The sequence below is a fragment of the Cyphomyrmex costatus genome, unplaced genomic scaffold (genome assembly GCF_001594065.2).
Source record: "Cyphomyrmex costatus isolate MS0001 unplaced genomic scaffold, Ccosl1.0 scaffold164, whole genome shotgun sequence".
Classification (NCBI taxonomy): domain Eukaryota; kingdom Metazoa; phylum Arthropoda; class Insecta; order Hymenoptera; family Formicidae; genus Cyphomyrmex; species Cyphomyrmex costatus.
Window position 1 is genome coordinate 1185682 of NW_017275653.1, and position 14033 is coordinate 1199714.

At 26.6% G+C, this 14033-nt stretch overlaps 1 protein-coding gene across 1 annotated transcript; it reads right to left on the reverse strand.

The window, feature by feature from the left end:
* Positions 1-1928: 1928 nt before the first annotated feature.
* On the reverse strand, positions 1929-12456 carry LOC108771689 (ATP-binding cassette sub-family G member 1). The gene is made up of 10 exons (XM_018537043.1): positions 12210-12456; positions 7420-7537; positions 5536-5719; positions 4500-4645; positions 4177-4415; positions 3840-4102; positions 3348-3516; positions 2717-2973; positions 2366-2520; positions 1929-2141 (listed from the first exon to the last, which is right to left on the reverse strand). Exons 1-10 carry the CDS (start codon positions 12358-12360, stop codon positions 1952-1954), a joined length of 1872 nt encoding a protein of 623 aa, XP_018392545.1. The 5' UTR covers positions 12361-12456; the 3' UTR covers positions 1929-1951.
* Between the last annotated feature and the right edge of the window lie 1577 nt (positions 12457-14033).

Sequence of the window (14033 nt, forward strand, 5' to 3'; positions counted from 1 at the left end):
ATTGACCAATTATAATCGATTATTTCCCTCTCATTCGACTGTGATTGGTCAAGTTAACAGATTACGGCCAGTATAAATCAACCCTAAAGGAGATTTTTCTAGTACAAAATGTAAAAAATTTATTTTTCTTACATTTTTTAAAAATCTACAATTTTTAAAATCGTCTTTAAAAAGGTGATTTTATGAAATATTGGGACAATTTATCACTATTTTAACAATCAATATTAGGGACGGCGCGTAGGTTAGAAATATTCTAAATTCTTTCAAATAATATTTTAAATTCTTTTCAAATAATATATCACTATATTCTTCAATTGGGAAGGTAATAGATATGGTACAGTAAACTAAAGTAATAAATTACTTTTTTCTACTTACGTATATTAAAATATCTAAACTTTAAATGCGTTTTCCATAATCTCTCCTTTTTTATAAAAATTACTAAATCGCATAACTTCTACTTTGAGATATGTGTATAATATATCACAACATTTATTGCCTATCTCTTATCAGATTTATGTCAATATTTTCAAATGTATTTTAATTTTTAAAATTATCTTTTAGTATATATATATATATATATATATAAGACTAACATGACTTACAAATAATGACATTATTCGCTATGACTGCATTAAATATCTATATGTATGCCGCATTAAATTATACAGAATAGATTATTTATAAGTTGGTAGTGAGCATATGTTACAGATTCCTAATTTGTCTATTCTTGATCTTTAAATGTTAAGGATGTTTTGGCAGTGTAGCTAAAAAATTCAGCCAAAAAACCAGCTAAAAAACTAATATTTGTAACAAAATGTTTGTCATAAATATGATTTAAATCAACTGAGAAAAAACAGAAATCTTGTTTTACAACGGTTTTGTGTACCGAAAAAACCATATTTTGCTAAGTTTCAAATGAGTAAGTAAAACAAAATAAACTTTTGAACAAATTTTGTTAGAACTTTATTATTATATATAAATTTAATAAAAATTGGTTCAACTCGTAATGCTACGATCTTATGAAACTTACAAATAAACATAGATTACAAAACGTAATATTGCGTCGATCTTCTTCTTCAAGAAAAAAAAAAGGAACCATTTGAAAAAGAAATTAAATAATTTTTAATCAGTAAGAGAAATGTGCTCAAATTTTACACAGATTCTCATTTAGACATAATAATAAAACAACTTATGAAATTTTTGTATTTTTTGTAATACTTTGAGATGTGACACGTGCATCATTAAATATCAAAATATTTACAAAATATTCAAAATATTTACAAAATATTCAAAATATTTACAAAAAAAGTGTTGTTTTCTATAACAATATAACTTATAACTACACACTTTATTTAGTAAATTTTACTACTATATAATACAAATAGTTATAACATTTTGATTATAACAAAGAAATACAAGCATATGCACGAAAAAAATTAATTTCCATTTTTTAATGAAATTTCGTATAAACATAGCTTAAATAACAAAAAATATGTCATGGTAAGTTTAAATTAAATTTGTATCAATAAAATAATAAATAATAAAGATGGCTGAAATATATCACATTTAGATTTCAAATTAAAAGTATACGTATTTTCTTTGTTCCTTAACTGTAACAATATTATCTAATAATATTATATTATAATATTACAATATTACAAGTGTACGACGTTATATAGGCTGTGTTCGTTTTTCACGCTTACGCATTGTAAGTTTCATTCTATTTTCTCTTTTTGCAAGTATCGAACAATAATGATAGGATACAAGAATAGCTTATAACGCATGAAAGACAAACGCAGATATAATATATATATATATATATGTGTGTGTGTGTGTGTGTTAATTCTAGCTTACAAGAAATTAATTAATCTTAGCAATAAGTGGATCTGCTGAGATTTTAATTATTCACATTTAATTGGTAAGCCTATAAAAAGTTTCATCTTAAGATGTATTAAATACGTTTCTTGATCCTCATATTTAATATAATACATGCTATAATATCTAAAACGATACATAGTAATACCAATATTGTCACATTGAACCAATAATTTATATGTTCTATGCCCAGTTCCATGAGGAATTTTTTGGGAGTAGTAAAGTGACAATAATCCGCCGAGCATTTTAATTTCTCCCGATCGTAACTATGATTAAAAATATTCTTTTTAAATTTTATGAAAGAATAAAATATGAAATTTAAGAGATTTAATTCAATTATTTTTAATAATAATTAAATATTTCTACTTTAAATAAATATCTATACTTGAAAATTTTTAAATAAATGCATTACAGTTATAATATTAATTGTCTGTGGATATATCAAATATCAATTACTATCATACATCAAAGTAAATAATGAAATTCTTACCCATAAATCACCATTAACATTCCTTCAAAAGCATATTTGAAGAACGACATGTCAAATAGCCAAACCAAGTAGGGATTTACGTCTTTAGTGTGTATAAAAAAACCACTGAGAACAACGAATGGCATAATTGCAAATGGTCCAAAAATTACGCTATTCTGAAATAAAATAATTATCAATTTACAGATTGTAAAACAGATGATTTTTTTAAATCATTCTCCCCAGTCATACTTCCTCCAAATAAAAATAGAAACAAAAAATAACATATATTCGTTAATATAAACTACATATATATAATTATCAAATTTAATTAAATTTATATATATTAAATGAATAAAATAGATTAATATAAACCTGAATCTTTAGCGCACATCCTATAATGAATCCAATTGTTTGACCAACCAGACTGACAACAAAGCACATGAGCATGTATAACCCAAATCTTCTGCTTTCAGGAAGTTGGCCACTCATGTAATATACTATGACTGTATAAATAAACGTAGAAATAAATTGGATAACAAAATCGGCCATTTTACTCGCTAGGTAATACGATCGTAGTTTGTACCAACGATTGAAGTGCTCACGTTTTAGTATCGGTAAATCCAATGGAACTGCAAAACAGACGAAAATAAATGTAACGTTGTATTTCAGAGAACACTGCATGCATTAAATTGTAAAATTATTAAACCTTAAATCGGGCAAAAAGGATAAACTCAAAGAAAAGAGCATCATTTTGCGATAATCTTATTTTTTTTTTCAAATGTTCTGTGGCGTTAAATTTTTTATCAATTCGACAAACTGTGCCAAATATTTTTCCCAATATTATTATTTACATTTTATTCCAAATTTTATCTGAAAAATAATTTTGTTTAAAAAGAGACTACTGAGGTCCAATTGATAACGAAGCTAATACTTTTCTCCCGGTTGAGTTAAAAAAAATTAAATATTAAATTGAATTGAATTGAATTAACCATAATAAACTTACTCGTAACCATTGTAGCACTAAATGCATTATACGTGAGAAACATAAGATTATAATATGATAGATTAAAATTGTCTAAAATATAAGCAGCGTCTTGGCCGATTTTAAAATATAATGTGCCAACAACCAAAGCAATTGTCAAATGCACTGATATCCGTGTGAGCGTTAATGCCTACATAAAGAAAAAACAGAAAGAATTTAAAATTCCGTATTAACATTGATACTATTGATGCAATATGATTTATCATATTGCATATGAAATTGACTTTCTCATCTTCCTCAAATATTGGAAAAGAAAAATTAATGTAATTTATTACATTGTAATACGTATAAATTAACTAATTAAATTTATACAACTTATTCACTATCTAAATGAACATTTATATAACATTAATTTTTCTTTTCCGATATTTGAGGAAGATGAGAAAGTAAATTTCTGTTTAGCTTAGTAAAAGGTATCTCATAAATAAGATCCATTACGTATAATAATATTACCTTATCGCGATATAATCTAATTGCATTTCTTTTGATAAGAATACAGAGTTGCCTCCAAAAGTTATCGGTATAATATGAAGTACGTTTGAATTCCATTTCAAAGGAATAGAATCTCTCAGCGACCTGCTGTGAGGTAATAGTTCCTTGGTTTTTGTTCAAATGATCGGTTTTCGTCGATCTCCATTGATTATTTTTGCCATTGTCGATCGATTCCATTAGCTTGGATATGTGGGGACCATAATCACCATTGCATATCTCCATCACTATGGAATAAAGAGTTTTATGTTACCAAGATTTTCGTGTAGTGGTTCGTCGGCTTTAAAAATGCACAACTTACAGAAATCAACAGGATCATAATGTGTCGGACAGACAAATTCTATACTATGTAGATATGGCACCAAATTATACGTGCTGCCCGTATAAACGCAATTGCCGTTAGCAATCACATAAAGATGATCCAGCATGTTGAAAAGAATTGCGCTCGGCTGATGTATCGTGCAGATTATTGTTCGTCCTTCTTGCGCTAACTGTTTTAAAAGTGCTAGGCATTGCTTTGAAGAAGTGCTATCTAAACCACTAAAAAAAATAGAAATAATTATATATAAAAAGTATGTACGTGATCAAAAATAAATCTTGCTACAGAAATCATGTAATATCTACCTTGTAGGTTCATCGAAAAACATAACTGGTGGATTGTTGATCAGTTCAAGTGCGATGGCGAGTCTTTTTCTTTGTCCTCCACTAAGTACGCCCGTAATCATGTAACGAGACTCGTCGAGACCCATCGCTACTAATATTTTGTCAATCTATTACATAATTACGTCAATTAACTTTTATCCGTCAATTCATATGCATTAGAGATTCTTCTATCTAAAAAAACTTCGATGTAACATCATTAAGTTATATAATTATACATATTGAGTAAAAATATATACTCTTATCGAGATCCATTAAACTTAATTACTTTATTATTATAAAATAAAAGCTAATGTGTAGTTAATGTACAACTTATGTTAATTCATGGTACACAGATTTTTACAACCATTAAAAAATTCTTATTATATAAACATATTATTTATACAAATTTTTTAATAAAATAGATCAAAATTTTTTGTTATATTATAGTCTTGAATAAAAATGTTTAAATAATACGCATATTAACTTCTTAATATTAAATTTCAATTAGCATTTCTGATTACTTATCTATTATTATAGTTATTATGAAGATATATGTATAATTATATATAATAACTTAATTGACGTTCACTTTAATTATTTTAATTTAATACGTAATTATAAAAAAAAAGTTAATTAAAGATAGAATTTAAATCGCTTATTCATACTAAAATCACATATTAATTGTTTTTAAAAAATGCAGATTATTATACTATAGCTATGTTTAAATAGCTTTCTCCTTCTTTTTAGGTACCGAATTACTACCCGAAGTATTGCGGACAATTTTCCGGACATCCTGTATTTGTAATTATCGTCTTAGAGGAAAATTAGAAACAATACTACAGAATAATATGATGGAAAAAAATTAACTTAATACATTCTTTTTACAGATAAAAATGCAAATTGTTGTTTTACAATACAATAAATTTTTTCGGTAATTAATTTACATATTTTCCATTGTAGATATTTTACTTTACCATCGGAAAATTCTATATTAATATAATAACATTTATAATGATACCTTTTGCGATTTCTGACGATGATCCAAACTTAATTTGAGATCAGCAGCAATGAACATAGCTTCCTGCACTGTTAAAAATGGTTGCAGATTGTCATCCTGCATTATGTAGGCGGACAGTTTACGAAATTCTGACATATTTCGTTCCTGTCCATTTATCATAATTCTACCAGTGATTGAGGTTGTTCTGAAATGCAACATGTCGTTAATTCGTAATATTATAACTTCTCCCTATTAATGTATCTCAGACAGCACATAATATTTATAAAATATTTACAAAGTATTTATAAATATTTTTATGATCTCAGATTGCACGTTTCATAAACATTTATTACAAATATTATATTTATCTATATTTACCATAAATATGTATAAAATATATATATTTCAAAAAATGAATAGTAATAAATATTTATTATAAATATTCTTTGCTGTCTGGGATGCGCTATCAACACGTGACGTCATGCGTATTGAAATATGCTGCGTAAGTATATAAAAAAAAGTAGCAATTATTTTCTAATAAAATTTTCTTATATAATTGGTTTATACGTATAGACATTTATATCTTCTAAGAAATTAAGGACAAGACTAATCATATTAAAGAATTTTACAACAGTTATGAAGTAACAATATTAAGAAATCAATTACAGACTCCTCGAAATTCAAACAATTAAATTAAAATATGTAAACGGCTTTTTAAAGTTAATGCGGAAGAGACACAATGCGCTATATTAAAAAACTTTAATTCAATTTGTCACTTTACAAATTAATGTACATTTCGAGCCTCAGCGCAATATTACAAAATACTTCTTTTTCTGCTGAACGCAATCTGTAATGAATATTTTAGCCTTTTCCTTGATTAGTAATTAAAATTCATAAACAATTAATATAACAATTAATAAATTTAGTATATTGTCCCTGTAAATAATTCGCCAATCGATTATTAGTCACATTTATAATTGAGAACCGTTCAAAAGAGAAAAAGATAAGAAAAAGATACAAGTGTGAAGAAGATAAGATTAAAAGCTCATTTTTGTACTTGTGTACATTGCAATGCATCGTGACATCTAAGGTACATCTGAAGAGTGAACGGATATTGATATTGAAGATTACGTAATTTAGTGCGTGCATATACGTCTACCATGACTTCAATATGCGCACAATTCTAATGAATAATTCAATTAACATACGGCTTTAGCGTGCGGAATAGTAAGTACAATTTACAATTTAGAATTTACAAATTTATTAAAAAATCTTGCTGATTTTTTTAATTGCTAATTATTTTGCTAATAATCAGGATTATTCGATATGATATCTAGATTCAAGGCTCTTTTTTTAAGGGATTATCGATATATATCGACAATTAAGATATTTTTGTTCGGATTCGAGTAAATATTTACAATATTTTTAATAAAATTTTTAGCTTACAAGATACTTTTAAAAATGAAAAGGTTTATCCTTAAATATAAAGAGAAAAAAGTCTAAACGCATAATAAATAAACTATATACTATAATTCGAGTTTAACATAAATTTGTAATACTATAATCTTTATTAATAAAACAAGGCCTTCTTTATTATTTTCAATTACTTAATATTTATGAAATATTTCTATGTGTTTAATTTTAAATCTAATACTCTTTTTGTTGTGTGTAGACACTATTGAATTAACATGAAAAACACTGAAAAAAGGCATCAAAAAACTTTCATATTCATAAATTACAATTATATATTAATCATCATCTTAGATCTTTTGCAGTAGTAATAATAGTAAAATCAAAACATTTATTATTCTTTTTCATGCTTAGTGTTAAATAAAATTTATGAGCTGGTAATTGCGTCTTCTTTATTCAGTAAGATAAAATTAATCAAATACTAATTATACTAACGTAAAACCTGCTAGGATATCCATTAATGTAGATTTTCCAGCGCCTGAAGGACCCATAATAGCTGTGAGTTCACCCGGTCGAAAGTCGCCATTAAGATCGTTTAACAATGTTTTCCTTTCTATAAAACAAAATAATGATGCTTTACAGAAAACAGAGTTTGATGATTATATGAAAAATTTACAGTGAATATTTATGCATGCTGAAATATGACATTCACAGTTTGAATGTAATTACAATCTAAACAAGTTATCGTATTCTCAAATGAACCAAAGTGAAAGTTCCATAGGTAATAAGAATGTTGTCACTGTCACACATGGAATAATTATGCTAACATGAAGCAACTGTTACATATTACACAAAGACATTATAATAGTACATTTTGTAATTGAATTTAAATGTATAAAAAGCAACACAACACAGATCTTCTTTAATAATTGTAATTTGTTAGAAATCTATTGAATATTCCTCTCTGTTTTTGTACTCAATATATGCTATTTGATTTGTAATCGATTATATTTTATCTTCGATACTTAAATAATTCATTATGCTGCATTTTTATAAATTCATAATTTTACATAATTTACTTTTACTGTTATTAATTATTAATTTAATAAGTAATTTAATTATCTATTAATTAGTAATTTTATCAATTACACGTGATTTTTATACTCACAAGAAAATTAATATTTCTCTTTTAATCGATAATAATAATTAAAAATTCTATTGTGAGAAATAAAATAAACTATAAAATATACTATTGGCAAATAAAATATACTATAGGTTTTAAACATGATCTTTATTTAAATTTGATAATAGTTGCCTTCTACTTAAATAAAAAAAGAATAATAATTTTATACGATATCCAAATGTTAAATATTAAAATAATTATCATACATATTTGCAAAATTTTATAAAATATAAAAATTTGGTTTTACATATCTTTTTGGCGTCTCTTAGAAAAAAAGCAAGGTAACCAAAACATGTTCCCCTCCGAACCAAATAATTTCTTCTTCAGACATTTTCGCGTATCATTAACATTAACGGAAATATTGCCTTGTAACAGAATTACTGGGTCACACTGTATAGTATAAGAACTTCATAAAAAACAATAAAAGCAAAAAAAACTGCAAGTAAAAACAGAGTAATGAACAAAACACACAAATATATTTGATTTAAAATATTTTGTGTGTGTGTTTTATCGTTTCGATAATATGTTGTACATGCTTAGAAATGTACGAGTTGATTTATTTCGAAAAAGTATTATCTTATCTTCTTAATGAACGTAAGAATAGTTATAAAAAATATAAATTTCTTATTTTAATCTGTATCATATCATATTCAAGTTATTATATTCAAAGTTCATCAAAATTGAAGAGGAGAATATTTAAATTCGAGTAGAGACTAAAAGTGTGAAAGTGGTATTTACATTTCTTTTATACATTCCGTTGTCTCCGTCAAATTTATTTTCTATAAGCTTTATTTTTGTTTCTGTTACTCTCTTACATTTTTAACTTGTATTCCAATGTTTATTTTCGTTAGGGGATGATAAGATAAAATCTAATTGTTACTGAGATCAAGCAAAGAGCTTACAGAAAAGATAAAGCTTTGTTTGGAAATGATAGAGGCTTCCCCCTCATTGACCGAGAAAAGAACAGATAAATAAAGAGAGATGGAAAGAGAAAGTACGTGACCGCCACGAGACATAACTTTATGTTCATTTTGAAGTATCATCTTGCAATGACTTTTGAAATCTCTTTTTATATTTTATACATTAACACAATTTATGCATTTAAAATAATTAGTCTTTTTATTTATATTAAAATAAGATGTTCACTCATTATTAAAGTGACATATTATAAAACATTATGAATATTTAAGTTGCAAATATACAAATATGTAATTTAAGAAATTATTTATTATAAAATCATATTATCATATATATGTATACATCTATTTTAACAACTGATTAAGGATATTTGCATATTTCCATAAATGTGTGTTAAGAAATTTTTAATTTTCTTCTATATATATACATATATATATATATCTATATGAGTCGAGTCTATTTTGTAAGCAAGCATAAATGTTTGCTACAAATGTCAACAAAAAAACATCAAATTTTAAAAACAGTAAATTCTGTTATATTTAATGATATCAGCAAATTACAAGTGTCAAGTAAACAAAATTTGCTGATGTAACATATATATGCCAACTATAATTATCTACAAAACTGCAAAGGTTATCATAAATGTGAACAAACTGACGGTAAAAACCGAGCAAAACAAAAATTGATCAAAATTTTCTTCAATTTTTACTGCTGATTTACTAATTTTAATTATATGAATATCCAGGTTTTGCTAACAAAATACAAACTTATTACTGTACAGTACCGGATTTGTCACCGAAGCTTATCGAGTTTGATGCCAACTTGATTTTTTGACTAATTTGTTATCAATTTGTTTATTGTGGGTGGATAAATAATATTCTAACAACAATTGAATTAATAACTAATAAATAGTCAATATAAGAATAATGAAATATATTTAATCTCTCTCTGAACACTCTGAAACAAAGTCAAATAGAGCAATTCCGCGATAAATCGTATCAATTTCAAAATACTCTCAGCTACAACTGACGTCTTTGTTCTAAAAATAAATATATTCCTTTCCTAAACGAGAGTTCTTGTCTTAGTTTTGATTTACAGAACAAATAAAAGCAAAATTAATTATTTTTTTCATTTTTTCACTCGCTAAAAAGCAATATTTTTTAAAGAAAGTGTTTATAAATTCTTTTAGTATACTTTTTTATTTAACAAAAATTTTAATAAATATTATTTTTTTGTCACAGCAGAAATTTCTTTAATTATTTTTTTCTATAATACTTTTTTTTTTACTAAAAATTTATTTGGTTGTATTAATTAAATTAATTTATTCGGATTTGGGTAAAAAGTTTTTGATTGAATAAAATAGCTTAGTTGTAGCAAAAAATTTAGTTACTGTAACATTTCACTTGTTTCTGATAACATAAATAAAATGTTACAATAACCTTACTTTAATTAAATTATTTTATGGCACTAAAGATTTGTTTGACCATATCCAAAAGCACGAATATTTATATAATAAATATTTTATACATATTATATATATTTTTTATTTGAAGCTTTATTTAAAAAAGTTATTAAAATATAGACTAAATGTTTTATATAATACTTATTATATAACAAATAAATATTTTTAACAAATATTTTTTACTTGTTACATTATATAATAGAGATGTGCAAATTAAGGTTTTTTGATTTCAATCGAATAACTTTTAACTTTTTAACAGCATAATTATATTGTCAGTTTAATTCTAATATGTAGATAAAACTATTTATATATATATAAAAACGTTAATTATGATAGTAGATATTTTAAAAATTTGGTGCAATATTTAAATATTAGATATAAAACTATAGTTACAAGTCGATGGCCAATACGAGTTTAGTGCGCATTATACATACGACTAACTTGGTCAACACAAAAATCATTACCTGGAAGAAAAAAAAACTTAATAAAGATAGAAGACTTTTTTAAATTAACAATAATTATTATATTTTAAAATTTGACTAATTGCATGCATAATTGTGCACCAAACTTATATTAATCATCAAACAAATTTACCACTTTTTCATTTGCATTTCACTATTTAACTTTAAGCCCACAGCACACACAAAGCATGTCGTTTTGACGTTTACAGCATACTTATTAATGACTTAATTCGAAATTTTCGAATAGTTCGTACTTGAATCACAGCGATTCGAATACGAATTAAATAAGATTCGATTCGTATTCGAATAGTTCGCACATCTCTATTATACTTTTTATATACTTTTATTATACTCTATTATATTCTCTATATAATTTTAATTTTATTAAATTTTTTTTCATAGCATTTACTATAATATATACCATAAATATTATATAACTTTTATAATAAATGTCTATGATCTGTGCAATCTAGGATCTCAAAAATATTTACAAAAATTTCAAATAAATACATATTCATAAATATTTGATAAATGATAATTTAAACACAACTTTATGAATAAATCAAATTAAGTAACAAAGGAGCATACAAGCCAACACCGATTTTTATTGCATAAATATTAAAAATATCAATAAATAAAGAGTACTAAGAATGTATGCAATAAGTATCAGTGTTGGTTTGTATGCTCCTTTGTTACTTAATTTATTTTATATAAATATTATATGATGTCTGGGAAGAGATTAGTTCATTCAATGAGGACTGTGTTCTAAAATTTACTGCCAGTACTGAAAATCTGTAGTGCACGGAACGAAACTTTAGGTTTTCAGTACTGACAGTAAATTTTGGAACATAGCCTAAATAAGATGTTTACCATAAATTATGTTAATATAAAGTGATATTTGTACTCAATTATCTGTATGGAATCTCTAGAGAATATTTAGAATCCAGTTTACTCTGTCAATCGTATTTTTGTTTAGAAAAGTTATAATTATGTTAAAATTAGATTCAATTGCATGTATAATAAGACATTAGGATTAACGCAGAATATTTTTTATTATATAATATTGTATTTATACAATACGAGAGGATTTTTCTCCTTTTTTTTTTGGTCTCTTCTTATCTTAATATGCTATATATATCTCTAATCAGTCTACTCGAATAATTATATCGTATGTTGCGTGCATCATAGTGATTTATCAATTACTATTTTTATTATAATTATTCTTAATAGGATGATACATTAGTAATGAGCAACGTTTTACCTTTCGACAAGATCCTCTTCTGTACGCTGTACGATACATTCTCGAAGAGCAGACAAAGCGCTTTATCGACTTGCGCGTCGCCCGCGCACTGTTGCGGATCGCGCGACCTTTCTACAGATCTCATCTCATTCATTTCATTGTAACCGGACATGTTTGATCAGCGTCGCACCTTTCTCCCTAACGATCTCCGCGCACAGTTTCCGCCGCTCATACGAGCGCGTTTCACATCTCTTCCGCACGCTTTCCCCTTGGCCGAACGACTGGCACGCAACTTCGCGTGTGCGTCCGCGTCTGCAAACCCGCCTTTATCCGCACGCGCACTCCTTTTTACCCAACTAACTGGCGGACAACTACGTGACGTTCGATTCTACGCGCGCGCGTAGACGCTGGACGCGCGGGGCGCGGTGGCGTCGACACGTGGCGTCGCGTCGTGTCGAGCGTCGCGTCGCCTTGCGTCGCGTCGTGTCAATGACGAAACAAAAAAACACTTTACTCACACCTCTGCACTTCACTTCACTCGTATTCGCGTCCTCCGTCTGATGAACGACACAATCGCAAAATGAATGTTCAAAGTCTACCTGTGTGAATCTATAAGCGGGTGATTCGCGTTATCAGAGGATGTATGTACATACAGAGATAAGATTTTACTATTGTCGCCCGGGAGCACATCGATAACATCGGCGCACGGTCCATATTCCTCGTTTCGGAGTTAAAGGAGAACGCCGAATATAATAAATTCTGTTATATTTCAATAATACAAAGACTAAGATCAGAGGACATATAAAAATACATTTTTAGACGCTCAAAAATATCTTTGAAACGTCCCGATCTTAGACTTTATGTTATTTATCGGAATTAATGAAATTCACAGAGAGACTTTCGAGTTTTTCAAACTATAATTTGTCCTTATTCTACATTTGTACGATTTTATATGACTCAGCTGTGGTCAAAATCTTGCTACATATGCTGTGAAGCAATTGATGGATCAATCAAAAGAAAAGAAAAATTGCAAATTGACCAATTAAAAAACGCTCCAACGCATTTGTAGCATCACGTTGACTGTGCCCTCGTTCACCGACGTGATATTATTAAAGACAATTGGCGCTTATGGAAGTTTGCATAACTGTTAAAATTTAAGTGATTGAGAATAATATAGATAGACTGATAATATGAGATACTAATTTTATAATTATTTATTAGTTCCGTAGACATGTATATGTATATACATATATATATATATATGTTTAGAACTTAATAATACTCAATTGTTATTAAAATCTGTGAATTTAACGTTATCTCACCCAAGTTTAATTATCAATAGAGATAATAAATGCAGAGAAAAAATTATAATTTTAATTTTTTTAGCAATATATGAGATATTATAGCGTTAAAAGTATTTTCGTATTTATTTATATACAGTATTTATTATACAGTATTTATATAACAAAAAAAATCATGAATTGAATACTGTATTAGCGTAACATTTATGTTAATAATAGCAAATTTTTATTAAGTGTCCATAATATCATCGTTCTTAAATTATCGGACCCTCGAGACCTATCATCGATAGTCATGAAAATTTGCCCAGAATTGAGCGTTTTTAATAATATCTCGTCGAATATTTTGATGTTGCTACAGTAAAGTATATATATTATAATAATAATAATGAAATCTCGCGAGATAATTGCTGCGTTCAGAAAAAACTGAAATCTGTGGAAACTTTATTCTTTAAAAAAAACAAACATACCAGAAGCTAGAAAAATTACAGTATAGATTACAGTATAGATATACTATTTCCCTAGTTTTAATTTCATATACGTTATT